At 50.6% G+C, this 24,860-nt stretch overlaps 1 protein-coding gene across 2 annotated transcripts in view; it reads right to left on the reverse strand.

Moving 5' to 3' along the window:
- Positions 1-24,860, reverse strand: part of LOC140409045 (NAD(P) transhydrogenase, mitochondrial-like) — a 343,808-nt gene that overhangs the window by 112,663 nt on the left and 206,285 nt on the right. For both annotated transcript variants that reach the window (XM_072497085.1, XM_072497084.1), the window contains exon 19: positions 6,917-6,998. In XM_072497085.1, coding sequence (XP_072353186.1) covers positions 6,917-6,998 — 82 coding nt within the window. The remainder of the gene's footprint in view (positions 1-6,916; positions 6,999-24,860) is intronic.

Raw genomic sequence — 24,860 nt, forward strand, 5'->3', positions numbered from 1 at the left:
TAGCTGTCAATCAGAACAAGAATGTTTCTAAATATTGCTGTTTGGATCAATGGAGGATACTTTAGATTCATTCAAGTGTGAAAAGAAAGGTAAATAAACAAACCCCCAGTCTGCTGCGTTTAACCCATTAAGCTGTAAACCAAAGGCTAGTTAAGGGGATTGCACTGTGAAATCAAATGAGTGCTAAGCATAATCAAAGACTCTCAGGGGATTTCAAGGCATTTCAAGTGCTGTGGGCTTTCTAAGGAGGCTCAAATACTTCAAAGAACAGCAGTTTTAAAAGCATAGGACTGAGGGAGCAGATGTAAGGAAAGGGGAAGTATCCCTGGCTTGCATCTTCAATTGAACTGTCTGATCTGCTCATCAGCTGTCAGGCAGAGCAGTTCAGTCTAAACATGTCAGACCAGGATGATGATTTTGAACAGAATGCTGCCTGAGACTGGTTAGTAGGTTTGCAGATGACACCAAGATTGGTGGCACAGTGGACAGTGAAGAAGGTTATCTAGGATTGCAACGGGATCTTAATCAATTGGGCCAGTGGGTCGATGAATGGCAGATGGAGTTTAATTTAGATAAATGTGAGGTAATGCATTTTGGTCGATCGAATCGGGGCAGGACCGACTCAGTTAATGGTAGGGAGTTGGGGAGAGTTACAGAACAAAGAGATCTAGGAGTAGAGGTTCATAGCTCCTTGAAAGTGGAGTTACAGGTGGACAGGGTGGTGAAGAAGGTATTTGACATGCTTGGTTTCATTGGTCAGAACATTGAATGCAGGAGTTGGGACATCTTGTTGAAGTTGTACAAGACATTAGTAAGACCACACATGGAATACTGTGTACAGTTCTGGTCAGCCTATTATAGAAAAAATATAATTAAACTAGAAAGAGTGTGAAAAGATTTACCAGGATGCTACCGGGATTTGATGGTTTTGAGTTATAAGGAGATGCTGGATAGACTGGGATTTAGCTCAGTGGTTTAGCTGGTTTAGCTCAGTGGGCTAGTCAGCTGGTTTGTGATGCAGAACAAGGCCAGCAGGGCGGGTTTAATTCCCGTACTAGCTTACCCAGACAAGCGCTGGAATGTGGTGACTCGGGGCTTTTCACAGTAACTTCATACTTGTGACAATAAAAGGTTATTATTTATTATTACTTTTTTCCCTGGAGCGTAGGAAGCTTAGGGGTGATCTTATAGAGGTCTATAAAATAATGAGGGGCATAGATAAGGTAGATAGTCAACATCTTTTCCCAAAGGCTATGCCTAACTAGAGGGCATAGGTTTAAGGAGAGAGGGGGAGATACAAAAGGGTCCAGAGAGGCAATTTCTTCACACAGAGGATGGTGAGTGTCTGGAACGAGCTGCTCGAGACAGTCGTAGTGGCGGGTACATTTATGTCTTTAAAAAAGCATTTAGACAATTAAATGGGGAAGTTGGGTATAGAGGGATATGGGCCAAATGCGGGCAATTGGGACTACCTTAGTCGTAAAAACTGGGCGGCATGGACAAGTTGGGCTGAAAGGCCTGTCTCCATGCTGTAAAACTCTATGACTCTATCTTCAGGTTTGCCTTCAGGGCTGTAAGGGGCAGTCCAGTCCATAAGCAAGGGTTAACCTCCTTGACCCGGGTCCACGTACATAGGTCCCTCAAAGTTGCCACCCAAGTTGATAGGGTTGTTCGGAAGGCGTATGGTGTGTTGGCTTTCATTAACAGGGGGATTGAGTTTAAGAGCTGTGAAGTTTTGCTGCAGCTTTATAAAACTCTAGTTAGACCACACTTGGAATATTGTGTCCAGTTCTGGTCGCTTCATTAGAGGAAGGATGTGGATGCTTTGGAGAGGGTACAGAGGAGATTTACCAGGATGCTGCCTGGACTGGAGGGCAGGTCTTATGAAGAAAGGTTGAGGGAGCTAGGGCTTTTCTCACTGGAGCGATGAAGGCAGAGAGGTGATTTGATAGAGGTGTACAAGGTGACGAGAGGCATGGATAGAGTGGATAGCCAGAGACTTTTCCCCAGTGTGGAAATGGCTGTCACGAGGGGACATAATTTTAAGGTGATTGGAGGAAGGTATAGGGGAGATGTCAGAGGTAGGTTCTTTACACAACGAGTAGTGGGTGTGTGGAATGCACTGCCAGCAGAGGTGGTGGAGTCAGTCATTAGGGACATTTAAGCGACTCTTAGACAGGCACATGGACAGCAGTAAATTGAAGGGGTGTAGGTTAGGTTGATCTTAGATTAGGATAAATGGTCGGCTGAAGGGCCTATACTGTGCTGTACTGTTCTATGTTCTATGAACCCCCTCGGGTCCATCACGCCAAGACTGCGCTTGAAAATACTCACACCAAAGCCCACCCGGTGGAGTTCCCACTTGCAGGGGGAAGGGTGCAGAGATAATTGGAGGGGATTGTCGATTGTCGTAAAAACCCATCTGGTTCACTAATGTCCTTCAGGGAAGGAAATCTGTCATCCATACCTGGTCTGGCCTACATGTGACTCCAGATCCACAGCAATGTGGTTGACTCTTAATTGCCCTCAGGGATGGGCAATAAATGCTGTCCCAGACAGCAACGCCCACATCCCGTGGATTAAGATTCAGACTTCCAGCCTGTTCATCTCTTCAAATGAATGCATAGGAGCTGTTTGCATGTTCCGTGCCAGCGCAGGGCAGGAAGTCTGCTATGGCCAGCAGGGCGGGGCCGGAGGCTGGGGACAGGTCTACCGCCGATCCTGTTTTTGGGCCAACGTAGCATTTTCCACCCAAATTGGACTCCCGGCCTTAGCGGTGTGGAGCAGAGAATTCCATCCCATATTTCTGGGCTGCACAGGCAATTTGCTGTTTTCCCATCTGACTGGCAAGCTACAAAAGAAGCCGGCTCTGTCCAGACTGGACAACCAGTCCATCTATTCTGAAACTTTTGGAAGGTTTTGTACCATTGTCTGCAGAGCCAACTCGCATGCCCACATCAACTTGCGACAGTAACATACCTGGAGAGTGAATTTTACAAAACAGATCTCCAGTCAGCCAAATTCAAAATGCTGACATGAAATAATTCCTCATTGGACTCTGACTTTGGGACTTTGTGAAGCAATATTCAGTTTTTTGTGGTCCTTATACTGTGAACTTTTTTTCCTCTATCCCTCTCTTTATTGTGTGAATGCAGAGTGGGAAATTGAAAATACTCCTGATTGTGGCTTCTGAATGTATAAAATAAACCAACATTCTGAATAAATCGTAACTCGTGTTTGCTGTGGGGTTATTAGTAAAATCGGATTACACAAAAACAGAGGGGTTTGAAAATACACCACCGCTTATTCTTAAAAAAAACGAATTCAAAATGCCTTCTACTTATGGACAGGCGGTAAGAGGCAGTAAGAGGCAAACAGTGTTGTTTGAAATTACCCTCTATCCTGTCCATAACATCTGGAACAAGTTTATTTCTGGTAAGTTTAGACAGTAGTCTAATAAACAGAATATGGTTCGCAGTGAACCACAGCCCCATCAAATGCTTATCCTGTGCCATGTGGGATCATCAGGAGGCTGTTCATGTCTGGACAACTGGGGTAAAGGAAATATTGTCAGCTGGAAAAGCCTCAACTAGCGTTTTTAGTGGTCGAGCAGCAGTTGGCAGATGTCACTGCAGCACTCCGTGCAGCTGAGAACTACATGGATAGTATGTTTCAGGAGGTGGTCACACAGAGTGTGCATGCACAGAGGGAATGGGTGACTGCCAGACAGACAAGGGCCAGTCAGGCAGTGCTGGATTCTCCTGAGTGCATCACACCTACCAAACAGTTTTCAATTTTTTATACCGATGAGTTCACGGACTGCTCTGAAGAGTACAACCAGAGCCAAGTGCATGGCATCATGGATGTTTCAGCTAGTGGGGCGATGGTGGCTTTGTGGTAACGTCATTGCACTAATAATCCAGAGGCTCAGGCTAATTAATGCTCTGGGATATAAGATTCAAATCCTACTACAGCAGCTGATGAAACTTAAAATCCAATTATTATTTTTAAAAATCTGAACTGAAAGCTGGTCTCAGTAATTGTTGTAAAAATCCATCTGGTTCACTAATGCCCTTCAGGGGAGGAAATCTGCCACTCTTACCCGGGGACTCCAGGCCCACAGTAATGTGGATGACTCTTAGTGGCTTCCTGAAATGGCCTTGCAAGTTACACGGGTCAAGGGCAACTAAGGGTGTGCAAAAAATTCTGGCCTTGTCAGTGGTGCCCACATCCTATGAAAGAATTATGAAAAGCTGTAAATGAGGGGATGAGGAAGGTCAGATAAGCGATAGTGATAGGGATATGTTAGTCAGTGCAACTGACAAGGGTTTGTCTTGCCACAGATGTGACTCCAGTCTGATATTTTGCCTTCCTGATGTGAGGGTCAAGAATCACTGAATGGCTGCAGAACATTCTGAAAAGGTTGTGCAAACAGTCATAGTTGTGGTCCACATTGGTACCAGTGACATAGGTAGAAAGAGGGACAGAGTCCTGCAGGCAGGCTTTAGGGAGATAAGAAATTAATAATTAGGGCCTCAAAAGTAATAGGCCGGGATTCTCCGAGCCTGCGCCGGGTCGGAGAATCGCTGGGGGGGGGGGGGGCTCGAGATTCCCGCCACGTTGCTCCGACCCCAGGCCGCCGATTCTCCGGCGACTGGAGAATCGGCATCAATTGCACCCACGCGATTGCCGTGGCGTCGGTCTGGAGCCACAAGCAACGGTGCAGAGACGGCCATGGCACGCATGCGCACACCCACGCCGGCTGTGGCGCACATGCACGGATCCACGCCGGCCGTGCAGGACCGCCTTTCGGTGCCGGAGCAGCGCGCAGCACTCCGGTGTCCTTCTAGCCCCCTAAAAAACAGAGAATTACTGGGCCAGGAGGCCTGTTAACACCGGCGTACACCACTCCGGTGTTTACGCCGGCATCAACACTTGGCTGGGATTTCGGAGTATCCCGGTCATAATCTCTGGACTACTCCCAGTGCCATATATTAGTGAGTCTCGAAATAAGAACAAATGAATGCTGTAAAGATGGAACAGGAGTGGGGGATATAAATTCCTGTGCAATTGGGACTATCCTCGGGGATGTGGGATCTGCACAGGCAGTTTTCACCTCACCAGGATGGGCTCCAATATTGTCACAGGGAGTGTTGTTGTAGAGGGTTTGAATGAGCTTGGCACAGGTAGAGACAGTGGTGTCGGGAGGAAATTCCAGAGCTTGGGGTCCAGGTAGCTGAAGGCATGTCAACCAAAGGTGTGACCGATAAAATCAATGCTCAAGCGGCCAGAATTAGAGGTGCTCAGACACCTTGGAAGGTGGTGGGCTGGGAGTGATTATTGCGATAGGGAGGGATCTGAAAACAAGGATGAGAATTTTAATGTTGAGGTGTTGCTTAACCGTGAATCGCCAGTATTGGTCATGGAGAACAGGGGTGATAGGTGAACGTGATTTGGTATGAGTAGGACATGGGTAGCAGATTTTTGGATGACTTCAAGGTTATAGAAAGTGGAACAAGGCAAGCCGGCTCAGTCACATGAAGACCTATGGCAGAGGAGAGGCGATGGCGTAGTGGCATTGTCACTGGACTAGTAATCCAGACAGCCAGGGTAATGCTCCGGGGATCTGGGTACGAATACCACCATGGCAAATGGTGGAATTTGGATTCAATAAAAATCTAGAATTAAAAGTCTAATGATGACCACAACATTTTTGTCAATTATCATAAAAACCCATCTGGTTCACTCATGTCTTTAAGAGAAGGAAATCTGCTGTACTTACCTGATCTGGCCTACATGCAACTTCACTTCAGACCCATAGCATTTCAAAATAAACAAACCATTCAGTTTAAGGGCAATTAGGAACGGGCAATAAAATGCTGGTCCAGCCAGTGATACCCACATCCCATTAATTAATTTTAAAAAATAAGAAACTGGCAACCCGAAGTAGAGGTCATCCTTGAATTCAGGGACAGCCGACAACGAAAGGAGGAAAGCGAGGTAGTGAGGATGGAACTTGGGAAATTGGCCAGGAGTGTGTTGGATCTAGGAATAGTCATATCTGGAGGTCACAATATCATGTCTCAGTAGATGAACTGAGACAGAAGCAAAGCTGAATCATGTTGTGGTGATGGTGTTGAAGCTCATCTCAGGATCAAATATGAAACCAAGGTTGTGAACAGTAAGTTTCAACCTCAGAGAGTTGTCAGGGACAAGGATGGAGTCGGGGGCTAGTGAACAGAGTTTAAAACAGGGTATTTTCTTTTCATCAGGTCTGGCAGCATCTGTAGTGAGGGAAAAGAGCTTACGTTTCGAGTCCGATGACTCTTTGTCAAAGCACAAAGACAAAGACAATGCTTTGACAAAGAGTCATCGGACTCGAAACGTTCGCTCTTTTCTCTCCCTACGGATGCTGCCACACCTGCTGAGATTTTCCAGCATTTTCTCTTTCGTTTCAGATTCCAGCATCCGCAGTAATTTGCTACTATCCAGTATTTTCTTTTCCTGTACTAAACGATCTGTTTGAGCTGCACTCAGAAAAATATTTTCACTGTACCTCGGTACATGTGACAATAAACAAATCCAATCCAATCCAAAGACTTTATAGTTTTCCAACTATTTAAACAGATGTATTTCTACTCACCAGCGCTTGATTTTGGATAGGCAGTCTGATAATTTAGTGACACCACAAGAGCTGAAGAGAGTGGTGGTGAGATAGAGCTAGCTACTGTCAGCATCCATATGGAAACTGACACTGTTTTTGAATGATGTCGGTCATGGTGCCGGAATGAGAAGAGAAGCCATTGCAGGTTATACTCTGACTATGACAGTGCTAGCCAGCTGGGTAATACACAGAGTCCAGAAAGTGACTACACATCAAAACCCACAAGCCAAATATATTCTGGAGGGTACATACCGAACTTTCTTTCCTTGGTTTATGAGCATTTTGACGAGTTCAGCAATGGGGTACTGAGCCTTAGCAACACAAAGACCATATCCTATAAAAGGGATAAAATGTTACAAGTTCACAAAATATGGCAATGGAATTCTTCAACAGGATATTATTCCACAATTTCATTTTCAATTATGGCTTAATTTCAAGAATTACAGTCAGAAAGACAACAATATTAAATTTTAAAATTTTAAAATGAAATTCAGGCATACTATTTAAAAAGTTCACATTCATAACAGAACCACTATTTAATCTCAATGAATTTACAGAATTATACTGTAAGCAGATATTTGGTGGATGTATTACACCTGGGGCGAAATTCTCCGTAATCGGCGCGATGTCCGCCGACCGGCGCGAATCCCACCTGCATCGCGCCGCCCCAAATGTCGCTAAGTCTCTGGCCCGGAATGGGCTAGCAGCGACGTGACGCTATTTGCGCTGGCTCACGTGGTTCACGCCGTGCAGTGTCATGCACGCCGCGACGGCTCAAAAGACGCGCTGCTTCCCCCACCCGACCAGAAGACCCGACCGGATGGCCGCCCGCCGCTCAGCCCCGAGGTTCCAGTCACGGGATGTGGAGGCGCTCCTGGACGCAGTGGAGCAGAAGAGGGAGGCCCTGTATCCCGGACACGGCCGCAGAGTCGCTCCACGCCACAGCCGGCGTCTGTGGAGGGAGGTGGTAGAGGCCGTCAGCACTGTGGCCCTGACACCTCGTCAGGGCAGCCAGGGTGAGCCCCCCGCCCCCTGCCCGATATCCATATCCCCCATCCCCCATATCCCCCTTCCCCATATCCCCCCTCCCCATATCCCCCTCCCCCATATCCCCCCTCCCCATATCCCCCACCCCCATAATCCCCCCTCCCCCATATCCCCCTCCCCCATATCCCCCATAACCCCCCTCCCCCATATCCCCAAGTGAATCCAGCCCTAACCTTAACCTCTGCAATACACGCGCAACCGAGGCATTTATATACCTGTCTAACACTGTTGCCTTTTACCCCTGCCACCACCCCCACAGGAGAAGCGCGCACACACCAGGGAGCATGTGAGGACTGGAGGAGGCCCAGCTGATGAGAGGCCACTGACCGAACATGAGGAAAGGGCTCTGGAACTGGCTGGCGGACCTGAGGACCGGGCGGTTGCCGATGTAGAGGTCGGGGGCCCACCAGCAAGTGAGCCACCGACAGCCCGTCCCCATATCCCCCCTCCCCCATATCCCCCCTGCCCCATATCCCCCCTCCCCCATATCCCCCATCCTCTATATCCCCCCTCCCCCATATCACCTGATCACTGCCTGCGTGTCTAACCATGCATGCTTCATTGTGTATCACAGGAGCAAATGTCGAGGCACCCATCCCCGCAGATGCAGACAGCCCGCAGGATGCCCCTCGGAGACCACGGGAGACGGAGAGACCCGGACCCTCTGGCATGCGACGCCCGCATGATGCCCCTCGGAGACCACGGGAGACGGAGAGACCCGGACACTCTGGCACGCGACGCCCGCATGATGCCCCTCGGAGAACACGGGAGACGGAGAGACCTGGAGCAACAGGGAGACGACGCCACACAGCGACAAGAGGGGCAGCCACAGGCCCACGTCACAGCCGAGCCACGAAACCACAACCCAGGCCACCCCTACCCAGGAAACTGAAATACAGGACAGTGACACAGATTGGATGGGTGGAGACGAACCGCCACCCCAAAGTGCCATGGACTCAGAGTTGGACGATGCGCACGACAATGATGCGGCCGACCCTATCTGACCGATACTGGAGGGCGCCCCCAGAGAGGTCCAGGCACCTGAAACGCATCTTCAGCACGCCAAAGCACCTCTCTATCACTCCCCTTGTCGCTACATGGGCATCATTGTAGCGGTTCTCCGCCTCATTGCGTGGCCTCCGTATACGCGCCATCAGCCACGATCGCAATGCCCAGCAACCAGCCCCTCAGCCGGGGATGGCGTCACCCGTACATGCCGGGGATGTATGACCGCGACAACACGTATGAGTCGTGTACACTGCCCGGGTAATGGGCGCAGACATGCAGGATCATCATGCGGTGGTCGCAGACCACCTGTATGTTCATCGAATAGGTCCCCTTCCTATTAGTGAACACGGCCCTGTTATCTGCAGGTGGCCGCACGGCGACGTGCATCCCATCGATCGTGCCTTGGACCATGGGGAACCCGGCCACGGCAGAGAAGCCCACGGCCCGGGCATCTTGGCTGGCCCGGTACACAGGGAAGCGGATGTAGCGGTGCACCATGGCATATAGGGTGTCTGTCACTGCCCGGATGCACCGGTGCACCGATGTCTGCGATATGCCGGACAGATCCCCACTCGGTGCCTGGAATGACCCCGTTGCATAAAAGTTCAGGGCCACCGAAACCTTGATGGACACGGGGAGAGGGTGTCCCCCGCCAGTGCCACGCGGTGACAGGTGTGCCAGCAGGTGGCAGATGTGTGCCACGGTTTCCCGGCTCATCCGGAGTCTCCTCCTGCATTCCCGGTCCGTGAGGTCCTGGTATGACAGCCGGGGCCGGTACACACGGGGCGCCCTCGGGTGCCTCCGTTGCCGTGGGGCCGCGACGTCCTCCTCCCCCTCTTCGTCCTGTCGGGTGGGTGTCCCTCCAGCCTGGTCGGCTGCCGCCTGCCCCTCTGCGGAAGCCTGCGCCGCCTCTCTGGCACGCTCCTCATCCTCCTCCTCATCCAGGGCAACATGGACATTAGCGGCTGCCGCCACGGCGGCCAACATCGCTGGCTGACTGGAAAACATGACGGCCTATGGGGGGAGGGGGGGGGGAGAAACAACGACATGTCATCATTGCCCACAGCCCCTCCTCCCCCCAGCCAGATGGCATGGACCGCATGGGTCCGACTGTTGGAGGCTGGCACCTGGCCAGGCGGACCAACTCACTTGCCCTCGCACCCCCCCTCCCCGGCACCCCCCCGTCCCGTCCCGGCACGCACGTCCCCGTCCCCCCCCCGGCACGGACCCCCGTCCGCGTCCCCCTCCCCGGCACGCACCACCCCCCCGTCCCCCTCCCCAGCACGCACACCCCCCCCCCCCCCCCCAGCACGCACCTCCCCGTACCCCTCCCCGGCACGCACCCCCCCCCCGCCCCCTCCCCGGCACGCACCCCCCCCGTCCCCCTCCGCGGCATGCCCCCATCCCCTCCCCGGCACGCACCCCCCCCCGTCCCCCCCCCCCAGCACGGACCCGCCCCCCCCCCATCCCCCTCCCCGGCATGCACCCCCGTCCCCGGCACGGACCCCCACCCCGTCCCCCTCCCCGGTACACCCCCCCCCCCATCCCCCTCGCCGGCACGGACCCTCCCCGTCCCCCTCCCCGGCACGCACACCCCCCGTCCCCCTCCCCGGCACGGACACCCCCCGTCCCCCTCCCCGACACGCACCTCACTGTCCCCCTCCCCGGCACACACCTCCCCGTCCCCCTCCCCGGTACGCACCCCACCCGTCCCCCTCGCCGGCACGGACCCCCCCCGTCCCCCTCCCCGGCACGCACACCCCCCGTCCCCCTCCCCGGCACAGACACCCCCCGTCCCCCTCCCCGGCACGCACCTCACTGTCCCCCTCCCCGGCACACACCTCCCCGTCCCCCTCCCCGGCAAGCACCCCCCCGTCCCCCTCCCCGGCACACTCACCCCCCCCGTCCCACTCCCCGGCACACACCTCCCCGTCCCCCTCCCTGTCACGCACCCCCCCCACTCCCCAGCACGGACCCCCCCCGTCCCCCTCCCCGGCATGCACCTCCCCGTCCCCCTCCATGGCACGCACCCCCCCCCACTCCCAGGTATGGACCCCCCTCCCCGGCATGCACCCCCCCCCGTCCCCCTCCGCGGCACGGACCCTGTCCCCCCGTACCCCTCCCCAGCACGGACCCCCCGTCCCCCTCCCCGGCAGGCACCTCCCCGTCCCCCTCCCCGGTACGCACCTCCACGTCCCCCTCCCCGGTACGCACCCCCCCCCATTCCCCTCCCCGGCACGGCCCCCCCCCCCCCCGTCCCCCTCCCCGGCACGCACTCCTCCCCGTCCCCCTCCCCGGCAGTCATCCTCCCGTCCCCGGCACTCACACCCCCCCTCCTGGCACTCCCCCGGAATCCACCCCACTCAAACCCCCACCCCGTCGCACACACACACACACACAACCCTACACACACTTCTCCTCCACACATACAGACTGCGGCCACACCATCACCTCTCCAGCGGCCAACCCCCCCCCAGGCCGTCACCCACCTCCACGCTGGTCGGCATCAACCATGAGCACTGGTTGACGCCGATATAAAGGTGTTTTGATTTACGTCGACGTGACCACGGGAGAATATCGGCAGCACCGAAGTCCATTGCCTCGCGCCCGCCCGTGCCATTCTCCGAGGCGTGCGGCGCGATTGACGCCCCGCCGACTTTTCTCCCTTCGGAGAAATCGGCGGGCGGCAGGGGCGGGATTCGCGACGGCCCACGGCGATTCTCCGACCCGGTGGGGGATCGGAGAATCCCGCCCCAGATCTTCATTCAATTTTTTTCTCTTCCCGCTTCCTTTTTCAGTCTCACATTAATATCGGTGAAATAATGGAGTCTATTTTCAGGGAGAAAGTGTCGGTATGCGAACCAGCTGAAGAGAGTCAAGAGTTCAAGGTGAATCCTGGATGTGACTCAGCAACTGGCTTGCAGCGGATGCTTATTAGAGAAGTAATGTCAAGGTGAATATGGTGTGAGTTAAAAAGGAGTGGCAGTGTATGCCCTCTAGAGACCAGCGATCAGTGCCCGAATCTACGTTACCAATTCAGATACAGAAATCAAATGAAAGCGGTTCAAACTTGTAGAGGACATGAGGAGAGCCTTTTGAATCAGAGGAAGCAGCCTAACTTTATTTATTTACCTAGCGTTCCTCAAGCTTATTTTTATTCACTCTCAGAATTTGACATCACTTGTTAAGCCAGCATTTATTGCCCATCATTACCATTGAGAAGGTGGTGAGGAGTTGTCTTCTTGAAGACAATTTGGTAGCTTTCCAACCATAGTACTATGGATCTGGAATTGTATATAGAACAGCTGCACTAGATTTTGTTCCCTATAAGGATATAGTCAGAAAGGTATGGCAATAATCATGGGAGATTTTAATCTATAGACTGGAAAAATTAGACGGGCAAAGGTAGCTGAGAAGAGGTATTCATAGAATGTTTCTGGATAGTTTCTTAGAACAGCACATTCTGGCACCAACCAGGCAGCAGGCTATACTAGACCTAGTATTGTCCAGTGAGATAGGATTAATTAATTATCTCATAGTGAAGGCACTCCTAGATGGCAGTGATCAGAATATGATTGAATTTTACATTTAGTTTGAAGGAGAGAAGAGTCTGTTGAAGACTAATATTTTAAACTTAAATAAGGGCAACGATGGTGGCATGAAAGCCTAGCTCGCAAAAGTGAATTGGCAATTTAACTTAACGGATAGATCAATAGGTGGATATTTTAGGGGATATTTCAGAATATACAGAATAGGTGCATTATAGTGATAAAGAAAAGTTCCAAGCAGAGGACCCACCATCCACGATTCACTGAAAAAATTAAAGATAGTACCAAACTTAAAGAAAAAGCATATAATTGGACTTCTGATGGCGGCCATGGTGTGAGTGGTCACACATTTGGTAGCTCCCGTTCAAGGTGGTTTTTTTGGTCCTTTTCCCTGGTTGCCGGGTGGATGTTTTGGAGGAAAAAGGTGCAGAGGTGGTGGAGGAAAACTATACTCCACTGGTGAGGTCGGTGGATGGATCCGCGGACCAGAAGTGGGTCTAGAAGAAAGGAGCTGCAGGAGCTAGAAACTCTTCGTGTGACACAGGGCAAGATGGCGGAGAGTAGGGGATCGGCCCGACCAACCCATTGGTCGACAGAACAGTTGGTGGACTTTCTAAATGAAAAGTTGAGCCAACAGAGGAGGGAGGCTCAGGAGGAACTGGCGAAAGCGGTCGACCTGCTCAAAGCAGGAATCGACCATGTAGGGCTGTGGTTGGAGACACAGAGCCAGGAGATCCAGAAAGTGGAGGAGAAGGTGGGGGAGCACGAGAAGCAGCTTACCTTGTTGGCGGTCTAAGTTGGGATGTTGAGGGTGTCATGATATTTAGATCAGCATATCATGGTGCAATCAAACACACACTGATGGACATGCAGTAGGACCAACCAGCACACACATAACATCGCAGCCAATCACCAGTGAGAGCACATGCACTATAAAAACAGGGGACACTACAGTTCCCGCCCATTCCAGCAGCATCCAGCTCAGAGCACCGAGCTCAGAGCCTGCCACTCAGACATTCACCATGAGCTGAGTGCCTCACCCAGATAGTAATAGGACAGGGTCCACAGATTAGCTGGTAATGCACGCACCCAAGTTAGCAGTGTGCTGTTACAGTTAAGTAGTTAATAAAATTGAGTTACACCATCTCCAGCCGTGTTGGATCGTTTGTACATCAGAACACCCAACACGACAGAGGGAGACTCAGAAGCGGCTCAAGGAGAAAGTGGAGGATTGGAAGAACCACTCCCAGAGACAGAATCTGAGGATAGTGGGGATGCCAGATGTCATCGAGGGAGCAGACAGAGGATCATCTTACATGGCCAGGATGTTGGAGAAGTTAATGGGGGCAGGGGCTTTTGACTGGCCCCTGGAGGTCGATCAGGCCCATAGGGCGCTAATGAGGAGGCCGCAGGCGAATGAGTTGCCGAGGGCGTTGGTGGTGAGGCTACACCGGTTTCTGATCAAAGAGAAGATCTTGCGGTGGGCCAGGCAGACGAGGAGATTTATCTGGGAAGGTAATGAGCTTCGGGTATATCAGGATCTGGGCGCAGAACTGGCAAACAGGAGAGCTGGGTTCAACCGAATCAAGGATGATCTCTTTAAGAAAGGGGTGAAATTTTGGATACTGTACCCCACCCGCCTTTGGGTGACCCATAACGGCCATGAATACTACTTTGGAACACCGGAGGAGGCAATGGAGTTCTTGAGCGACAATGAATTGGCAGGAGGGGGAGGACATTGAACTTTGGAGGGATGTGAGGTGGTGTGGTTTCTCCCTGCCCCTCTTTGTTGTATTGTGCTAGCCTCCTTTGTCTTAGGCGATGGCCAGGGGAGAACTTTTCTTTTCTTAGGGGCTTTTTAGCACTTTCATGGGGTGCTTTGGTGAGAAGCCGGAGGACAGTGGAGGGTGAGTGTTTTTTCTTCTCGTTTATTGTGGTATTGCTATCTGTACCATGGTGGAGTGCGAGCGGTGGGGGGAGAATCAGTAGGGGGTAGGATGTTTGACGCCGTGGGTGGGGGCTGCCGGACTAGTTCTGGGGGGGTACTGCTGACGGGGGTGGGGCAGTTGATGTGCAATGAGGAGGGAGTTGGTGACGGTGGACATCCGAGGGCGGGCCTGGCGAGCTGCGGGACGCGAGCCGGGAGATGGCTCAAGAAGGAGTACGGTTGACTGGGGGGGGGGGTCGCATAGAATGTGAAAGGGGGCTGAATGGGCCAGTCAAACGGGTGCATGTGTTCGCACATCTGAGGAGTTTAAAGGCAGATGTGGTATTTCTACAGGCAATGCATTTGAAGATTGGGGACCAGATTAGGCTGAGGAATGTCTGGAGAGATGGGCAAAGGGTCCGGGGGTCAGCCCGCATTGCAGAAGGAAGTGATGTACAAACCCCACTCCCCTGGTGCCCTCAATGATCCTCGGCGTGCTTTGCCCTCCTAGCTCTACCACTACGTCTACATGAGCAGTGGAGGCAGCCAGCAGCTTACCACGTTCAGTGGCCTTTGATGCCCCTGGAGGACAGACATGTGGGCATGGGAGCAGAGTCTTGTGTTAAAATGGCAAGAAACGGGAAGGTCATGGTCTTGAATGCGCACGGACCGAAGGTGCTCAGCAAAGCGATCACCCAGTCTGCGTTTGGTCTCTCCAATATAGAGGAGACCACATTGGGAGCAGCGAATGCAATATACCAAATTGGAAGAGGTGCAAGTGAAACGGTGCTCAACCTGGAATGTGTGTTTTGGGCCTGGGATGTTAAGCATCAAAGAGGTAAAGGAGCAGGTGTTACATGGGTGATGGGAGAGGTGTTGGGTATGGTGGAGGAGTGGACTCGATCATCTCAGAGGGAACGGTCTCTGCGGAATGCTGACAGAGGGATGTTGTGTTGGGTGTTCTGATGTACAAACGATCCAACACGGCTGGAGATGGTGTAACTCAATTTTATTAATTACTGAACTGTAACAGCACACTGTTAACTTGGGTACGTGCATTACCAGCTAATCTGTGGACCCTGTCCTATTACTATCTGGGTGAGGCACTCAGCTCATAGTGAATGTCTGAATGGCAGGCTCTGAGCTCAGTGCTCTGAGCTGGCTGCTGCTGGAATGAGCGGGAACTGTAGTGTCCCTGTTTTTATAGTGCGTGTGCTCTCACTGGTGATTGGTTGCGATGTTATGTGTGTGTTGGTTGGTCCTACTGCATGTCCATCAGTGTGTGTGTGATTGCACCATGATATGCTGATCTAAATATCATGACATCCCCCTTTTCGCAAAGAATATGTGCCTACATGATAATAAATAAAGAAGTGTGGTGAGTGCATCTAATCATGTGTGTGCAATATTTACAACAATATGTACATGTGGTTATACTATATACACAGGAAGGTGCCAGGTGCAGAAACTAACTATGTTACACCAAGAACGAAACCAATGTTATTAACAAACAATAACAAAATCTTAAACAGTATGGCAAAAAGTCAAAATCTTAAACAGTATGGCAAAAAGTCTGAAACAGTATGTCAGAACAAGTCAGTGAGTCCAATATGAAAAGGTTCATAAATTAAGTCTCTCAGGTGGGCGACGAATTCGGGTTGACTGTCAGGGTGGCACACTGCTCGTCGTCCGGTTCAATGCTGTGCACTGACAGCGACTGGTGCATTCGACTCGGGGACAGCTTGTTCTTGTTGTTGACAGCAACGTGGAAGGGCTCCCTGTCCTCAGTGTCATTGGTCTGTGTGACGTCGGGATCGGACTCGGTGAACGTGGGTTGAATTGCCCGAACGTTTCTGCGAGGCTGGTAAAACGGGTACGAGTTGGCAAGGTGAGCAGCTCGACAGCAGGCAGCATAGTGGCCCAACCTGCCACAGCGTAGGCATTGTTACGCTTTGGCAGTACATTGCCGCGCTTTGGCAGGACATTGCCGCTTTAAATGGGCGGAGCCACAGTTGCCGCACGTCGTGACATCAGTGCGTTCGTTGCGCCACCGCGCATGCGCAGTGCGGTCTTGCGTAGTGCGTGCCTGCGCATCGCGTTCCTCTGCGTCCCTTCTTTTGGAGCGTTCAAGCGCGGGAGGCCTCGGAAAGCACGTGATAGGGCCGGCCTCCTCCAGGCCGTGGCCCGGGAGGTACTCGATCGTCTGGACCCGCTCTGCCTCATGGGGCCCGTGCCGCGCCGTTTCGGCCGCCTGGATGTGTGAGTACCGGCTGGTGGCATTCTCATGCAGGACGCAGGTCTCGACGGCAATCGCCCGAAGGAGCTGCTGGCGCAGGGTGTCCGACATGACTCCGAAAACTATCTGGACGCGTATCATGGAGTCAGAGGTGGTCCCATAGCCGCAGGAATGCGCGAGGATGCGGAGGTGTGTAAGTAAGACTGGAAAGGTTCGTCCGTACCCTGCAGGCACTGCTGGAACAGGTACCTCTCGAAGCTCTCGTTTACTTCAACGCTGAAGTGTTCGTCGAAGTTCAGGAGCACCGTCTTGTATTTGGTTTTGTCCTCGCCGTCCATAAATGTAAGGGAGTTAAAGATGTGGATGGCGTGTTGCCCCGCAGTGGAGAGAAGAAGGGCAATCTTCCTGGTGTCCGATGCATTCTCCCTGTCTGTGGCCTCGAGGAAGAGTTGGAAGCGCTGCTTGAATAGTTTCCAATTGACCCCGAGATTGCCAGCGATTCGGAGAGGCGGCGGCGGGTTGATGTTCTCCATGGTGCAGGACGGCGGATTGCTGATACGTTGCAGGTAGGTCTCACAGGCGCTGGTTTGCGTCCACTTCTGGTATCATGTCGTGTTGGGTGTTCTGATGTACAAACGATCCAACACGGCTGGAGATGGTGTAACTGAATTTTATTAATTACTTAACTGTAACAGCACACTGCTAACTTGGGTACGTGCATTACCAGCTAATCTGTGGACCCTGTCCTATTACTATCTGGGTGAGGCACTCAGCTCATGGTGAATGTCTGAGTGGCAGGCTCTGAGCTCGGTGCTCTCAGCTGGCTTCTGCTGGAATGAACGGGAACTGTAGTGTCCCCTGTTTTTATAGTGTGCTCTCACTGGTGATTGGCTGCGATGTTATGTGTGTGTTGGTTGGTCCTACTGCATGTCCATCAGTGTGTGTTTGATTGCACCATGATATGCTGTCTAAATATCATGACAAGGAAGTGAAGAGAAGATGTGTTTGGTGGCAGCATCACGCTGGAGTTGGCGAAAATGGCGGAGAATTATGCTTTGCATACGGAGGCTGGTGGGGTGAAATGTGAGAACGAGGGGTACTCTATCCTTGTTCTGGGAGGGAGGTGAGGGGGCGAGAGATGGACCGCAGACTGTTGAGGGCCCTGTCAACAAATGTCAGTGGGAAATCACGGTTGAGGAAGAAGGAACACATTCTCGACGCACCATTTTGGAAAGTGGCATCATCAGAACAAATGCGACGGAGGTGAAGGAGCTGAGAGAAAGGGATGGAGTCCTTACGGGGTTTAGGGTGCGAAGAACTGGAGTCCAGATAGCTGAGGGAGTCAGTGGGCTTGTCGTGGATATTAGTAGATAATCTATTGCCGGAAATGGAGACAGAAAGGCCAAGGAAGGGAAGGGGAGTGTCTGAGATGGACCAGGTGAAAGTGCAGCACCTTAGATTAAGTTTGCCTTGAGAGGGTCTGTGGGGCGGGGGTGTTCGAGCCGTTTATTGACTTCTTCCAGGATGGTTAAGATGTCAGCAGTAAGGGAGGGGAGGGGTTTATATGGGGTAAAAACGGGAGAGGCAGGGTAGGTGAAGGGAAACACAAGAGAGGGTGAGGTAGTGGGGTGTTATTTATTGGCTATGTGATTTCCTGTTTGTTCTCTTTTTCTTGGTTTCGGATTGTGTTTGATGTATATATTTATAAATGCCTTAATAAAATTTTTTTTTTAAATAGCATATAATTTCATAAAGATGGATGGCAGGTCAGAAGATTGGACAGAATATAAAAAACAGCAAAGAATCACCAAAAGATGAATAAGTAGGAAAAGTGCGAGAGAAAGCTAGTTAGAAATATAAACACAGAACATAGAACATACAGTGCAGAAGGAGGCCATTCGGCCCATCGAGTCTGCACCGACCCATTTAAGCCCTCACTTCCACCCTATCCCCCTAACCCAATAACCCCATCTTACCTGTTTTGGTCACTAAGGGCAATTTAGCATGGCCAATCCACCTAACCTGCACGTTTTTGGACTGTGGGAGGAAACCGGAGCACCCGGAGGAAACTCACGCAGACATGGGGAGAACATGCAAACTCCGCACAGACAGTGACCCAGCAGGGAATCGAATCTGGGACCCTGGCGCTGTGAAGCCACAGTGCTATCCACTTGTGCTGCCGTGCTGCCCTTTTCCAAAACTGGAGGTATTCTGCCAGGGGTTTGCTGACGTTATGTCCGAGGTACTGAGGCCCAGGCAGTAAGCGTTTCTACAGATATTTAAAAAGGGGTTAACAAACTGAGCTTCGGTCCTACAGAAAGCAAGTCTGGGGAACTAATAATGGAAATGAAGGAGATGGCAGATGAATTGAAATGGTATTTTGTGTTGGTCTTCACTGTAGAGGTTAAAGGTCTTCGCTAGAGGATAAAAGTAAGATTCTGATGCTGAGCCTGTGGTACAGAGGTACCCGGAACTGATGGAGATGATAGGTACCAACTTGGACGTTCAGAGGGAGATGCCTGCTACAATGTTCCAGTGAAGCTCAACGCAAACTGGGAGGAACAACATCTCATCTTCCGGTTAGGCACGCTACAGCCTTCCCGTCTCCACATCGAATTCAACAACTTCAGATGATCAGCTCTACCCCACCTCGACCCATTTGTTTTCATCCCATTTCATTTTAACTGTCTTTTACCATTTCTTTCCTTTTTTTACATATATTCGCACCCTCCACCCCACCTTATCCACCTTTCATTACCCGTTCTCCCCTTTGCTTCCCCCTTCCCCTCCCCCCACATCTACCTCTGTCACAGTTTACCCTCTGATGTTAGTTTCTCTGTTGTTTGGCCTTTCACAACATTTGTTCTCCCAGTGAGCCAGAGCAGACACAGCCAGAGTGAGACAGAACCAAGAGTGAGTTTGGGAATTTGAATCTAGGTGGGAATTCGAAGCTGGGTGGGGAGGAAGTGATTTTTATCCCTGGTAAGTGACTGGTAAGTAGTGTTTCCTTTTTCTTTTCATTGGTAACTTTTTTATTTTTTTTCTTCGTTGTTTCTTTCTTACTTTCTTTCTTTCTTTATTTTTTTTGGGGGGGTGGGGAATTGTAATTGTTGAAGTTAACCGAAGGTTTAAGACATGGCAGGAGATCTCAGACCTGTGTCATGCTCCTCGTGTGCGATGTGGGAGCTCAGGGACACGTCCACTGTCCCTGGCTCCTTCACGTGCAAGAAGTGTGTCCAGTTGCAGCTTCTGTTAGACCGCTTGACGGCTCTGGAGCTGCGGATGGACTCACTTTGGAGCATCCGCGATGCTGAGGACGTCGTGGATAGCACGTTTAGCGAGTTGGTCACACCGCAGGTGAAAGGTACTGAGGGAGATAGAAAATGGGTGACCAAAAGACAGAGCAAGAGTAGGAAGGCAGTGCAGGTGTCCTCTGCGGTCATCTCCCTGCAAAACAGATATACCGCTTTGGATACTGTTGAGGGAGATGGCTCACCAGGGGAAGGCAGCAGCAGCCAGGTTCATGGCACCGTGGCTGGTTCTGCTGCGCAGCTGGGCAGGAAGAAGAATGTCAGGGCTATAGTGATAGGGACCTCAAAGGTAGTAATCTCAGGATTGCTACCAGTGCCACGAGCTAGTCAGAGTAGGAATGTCAGGATAGAGAGGATGAATGCGTGGCTCGAGAGGTGGTGCAAGAGGGAGAGATTCAAATTCCTGAGACATTGGAACCGGTTCTGGGGGAGGTGGGACCAGTACAAACCGGACGGTCTGCACCTGGGCAGGACTGGAACCGATGTCCTAGGGGGGGTTTTTGCTAGAGCTGTTGGGGAGAGTTTAAACTAATGTGGCAGGGGGATGGGAACCGATGCAGGAAGTTGGAAGGTAGTAAAACAGGGACAGAAACAATAGGCAGTAAGGGGGAAAGTGTAAGGCAGAGAAGCCATAGTCAAAAATCAAAAAGGGCAACAGTACAAGGTACAGTGACTGAGGGGAGCTCAGTGAATAGGACCAGGAGTACTAAAAGGAATAAAACGGGAAGTGAAAACATTAATGGTAAGCGATGCGGCAGGTTGTTACATGAAGATATGGGTTCAACGACAAGGAAAATTAGGAGAAAGGTTAAGAGGAAATATAACTTAGTTACCGTTCGAGGTGTTAACATTCAGAACAGAGGTAAGAAGCCAACATAAGTGTACTTTACCTGAATGCTCGTAGTATTCGGAATAAGGTAAATGAGTTGATGGCGCAAATCATCGTGAATGACTATGATTTAGTGGCCATTACTGAAACATGGTTAAAGGATGGTCACGACTGGGAGTTAAATATCCGAGGGTATAAAACTATTCGGAAGGACAGAGTGGATGGTAAGGGAGGTGGTGTAGCTCTGTTATTTAAGGATGACATCCGTGCAACAGTAAGGGATGACATCGGTGCTATGGAGGATAAGGTTGAATCCATTTGGGTGGAAATCAGGAATAGTAAGGCGAAAAAGTCACTGATAGGAGTAGTCTATAGGCCACCAAATAGTAACATTATGGTGGGGCAGGCAATAAACAAAGAAATAAAGGATGCATGTAGAAATGGCACAGCAGTTATCATGGGGGATTTTAATCTACATGTCGATTGGTTTAACCAGGTCAGTCAAGGCAGCCTTGAGGAGGAGTTTATAGAATATATCCGCGATAGTTTCCTAGAACAGTATGTAATAGAACCTACGAGGGAACAAGCGGTCCTAGATCTGGTCCTGTGTAATGAGACAGGATTGATTCAGGATCTCATAGTTAGGGATCCTCTCAGAAGGAGCGATTACAGTATGGTGGAATTTAAAATACAGATGGAGGGTAATAAGGTAAAATCAAGCACTAGTGTTTTGTGCTTAAACAAAGGAGATTACAATGGGATGAGAGAAGAACTAGCTAAGGTAGACTGGGAGCAATGACTTTATGGTGAAACAGTTGAGGAACAGTGGAGAACCTTCCAAGTGATTTTTCACAGTGCTCAGCAAAGGTTTATACCAACAAAAAAGAAGGACGGTAAAAAGAGGGAAAATCGACCGTGGATATCTAAGGAAATAAGGGAGAGTATCAAATTGAAGGAAAAAACATACAAAGAGGCAAAGATCAGTGGGAGACTAGAGGACTGGGAAATCTTTAGGGGGCAACAGAAAGCTACTAAAAAAGCTATAAAGAAGAGTAAGATAGATTATGAGAGTAAACTTGCTCAGAATATAAAAACAGATAGTAAAAGTTTCTACAAATAAATAAAACAAAAAAGAGTGGCTAAGGTAAATATTGGTCCTTTAGAGGATGAGAAGGGAGATTTAATAATGGGAGATGAGGAAATGGCTGAGGAACTGAACAGGTTTTTTGGGTCGGTCTTCACAGTGGAAGACACAAATAACATGCCAGTGACTGATGGAAATGAGGCTATGACAGGTGAGGACCTTGAGAGGATTGTTATCACTAAGGAGGTAGTGATGGGCAAGCTAATGGGGCTAAAGGTAGACAAGTCTCCTGGACCTGATGGAATTCATCCCAGAGTGCTAAAAGAGATGGCTAGGGAAATTGCAAATGCACTAGTGATAATTGACAAAAATTCACTAGACTCTGGGGTGGTCCTGGTGGATTAGAAATTAGCAAACGTGCCACCACTGTTTAAAAAAGGAGGTCGGCAGAAAGCGGGTAATTATAGGCCAGTGAGCTTAACTTCGGTAGTAGGGAAGATGCTGGAATCTATCATCAAGGAAGAAATAGCGAGGCATCTGGATGGAAATTGTCCCATTGGGCAGACGCAGCATGGGTTCATAAAGGGCAGGTCGTGCCTAACTAATTTAGTGGAATTTTTTGAGGACATTAACAGTGCGGTAGATAATGGGGAGCCAATGGATGTGGTATATCTGGATTTCCAGAAAGCCTTTGACAAGGTGCCACACAAAAGGTTGCTGCATAAGATAAATATGCATGGCATTAAGGGGAAAGTAGTAGCATGGATAGAGGATTGGTTAATTAATAGAAAGCAAAGAGTGGGGATTAATGGGTGTTTCTCTGGTTGGCAATCAGTAGCTAGTGGTGTCCCTCAGGGATCAGTGTTGGGCCCACAACTGTTCACAATTTACATAGATGATTTGGAGTTGGGGACCAAGGGCAATGTGTCCAAGTTTGCAGACGACACGAAGATAAGTGGTAAAGCAAAAAGTGCAGAGGATACTGGAAGTCTGCAGAGGGATTTGGATAGGCTAAGCGAATGGGCTAGGGTCTGGCAGATGGAATACAATGTTGACAAATGTGCGGTTATCCATTTTGGTAGGAATAACAGCAAAAGGGATTATTATTTAAATGATAAAATATTAAAACGTGCTGCTGTGCAGAGAGACCTGGGTGTGCTAGTGCATGAGTCGCAAAAAGTTGGATCACAGGTGCAACAGGTGATTAAGACGGCAAATTGAATTTTGTCCTTCATTGCTAGAGGGATGGAGTTTAAGACTAGGGAGGTTATGCTGCACTTGTATAAAGTGTTAGTGAGGCCACACCTGGAGTATTGTGTTCAGTTTTGGTCTCCTTACTTGAGAGAGGACATACTGGCACTGGAGGGTGTGCAGAGGAGATTCACTAGGTTAATCCCAGAGCTAAAGGGGTTGGATTACGGGTAGAGGTTGAGTAGACTGGGACTGTACTCGTTGGAATTTAGAAGGATGAGGGGGGATCTTATAGAAACATATAAGATTATGAAGGGAATAGATAGGATAGATGCAGGCAGGTTGTTTCCACTGGCAGGTGAAAGCATAACTAGGGGGCATAGCCTCAAAATAAGGGGAAGTAGATTTAGGACTGAGTTTAAGAGGAACTTCTTCGCCCAAAGGGTTGTGAATCTATGGAATTCCTTGCCCAGTGAAGCACTGGAGGCTCCTTCATTAAATGTTTTTAAGATAAAGATAGATAGTTTTTTGAAGAATAAAGGGATTAAGGGTTATGGTGTTCGGGCCGGAAAGTGGAGCTGAGTCCACAAAAGTCCAGCCATGATCTCATTGAATGGCAGAGCAGGCTTGAGGGCCTACTCCTGCTCCTAGTTCTTATGTTCTCTCTGGGGACTGCCATTCGCACTCTTTCCCCTTGGTTTCTGTGGCTTTTAGCACCGCGTTTCCCTGGGTTTCTGTGGCTATGATTCATCTTTCATTCTCACTCCACAGTATGAATATTTCCCATTTTCTCTGTCCTTAGCTTTGACAAAGGGTCATCTGGACTCGAAACATTAGCTCTTTTCTCTCCCTACGGATGCTGCCAGACCTGCTGAGATTTTCCAGCATTTTAGTTTTGATTTCACAGCATACGCTGTAATTTGCTTTTACACTTAATCTTTCCCAGTTTAAGGAATTCTGAAATTCGCGAGGTCACCCCCCCCATACCCCTGGCTTTGATGACCCCCGAGTCACTCCATTCCAGCAAGATCAGTCTCCGGGCTACCAAGGAGACAAAGGCCAAGACGATGGCCTTTCTCGCTGTGGTAGTATGTATTGGGGGTCATGTGGGACTGGAAGCCCTAATGTCATTGGCTGACAGATCCCGGGTCCTGGTTGGCCGTTGACCTCAAGCTCCGCCCTGAAGGCGGAGTATAAGAAGCCGGTGTCTTCCCCCGCAGGCCAGTTTACTATCGAGCTGCTGGGGAACAGACACGCTTAATAAAGCCTCATCGACTTCACTCTATTCATCTAATGGAGTCTTTGTACGCTACAATTTATTAAGCGTGCCTAAAAAGGACTATGGAGCTCAGGATCATTCCAGAATGCCTGAGGATCAGCCCCCACGCAGTGAACGCGGCAGCAGCCTTCAAGCACTGGCAGACCTGCTTCGAGGCCTACCTCATAACGACCACCGGCCGAGTCACAGACGAACAAAAACTGCAGGTCCTGCACTCGAGGGTGAGCACGGAGATTTTCACCCTCATTGAAGACACCGACGATTTCCAGATGGCGTTCACAGCACTCAGAAGTCTCTACGTTCGCCCAGTTAACCAAATCTACGCTCGCTACCAGCTCGCGACGAGACGGCAAGCTCCCGGAGAATCGATGGACGAGTTCTACGCCGCGCTGCTGATTTTGGGACGAGCCTGCAGCTGCCCGTCGGTGAATGCAAACGAACACACGGACATGTTAATGCGCGACGCTTTGTGGCAGGTATGCAATCCTCCCAAATCCGCCAAAGACTTCTAGAAAAAGAGTCGCTAGGACTCTCAGAGGCACGGGCCCTAGCAGCCTCCCTAGACGTGGCCGCGCGTAATACCCGCGCCTACGGCCCCGACCGCGCGGCAGGCCATTGGGCCCCGTACGTACCCGTCGCGGCAAACCCCCTACCCCCCCCCCGGACACCCCACAGGCTTGCGCAGTCCAAACGCCGAATCGCACCGGGGGCGCCCGCTGTTATTTCTGCGGCCAGG

The sequence above is a fragment of the Scyliorhinus torazame genome, chromosome 3 (genome assembly GCF_047496885.1).
Source record: "Scyliorhinus torazame isolate Kashiwa2021f chromosome 3, sScyTor2.1, whole genome shotgun sequence".
NCBI lineage: Eukaryota > Metazoa > Chordata > Chondrichthyes > Carcharhiniformes > Scyliorhinidae > Scyliorhinus > Scyliorhinus torazame.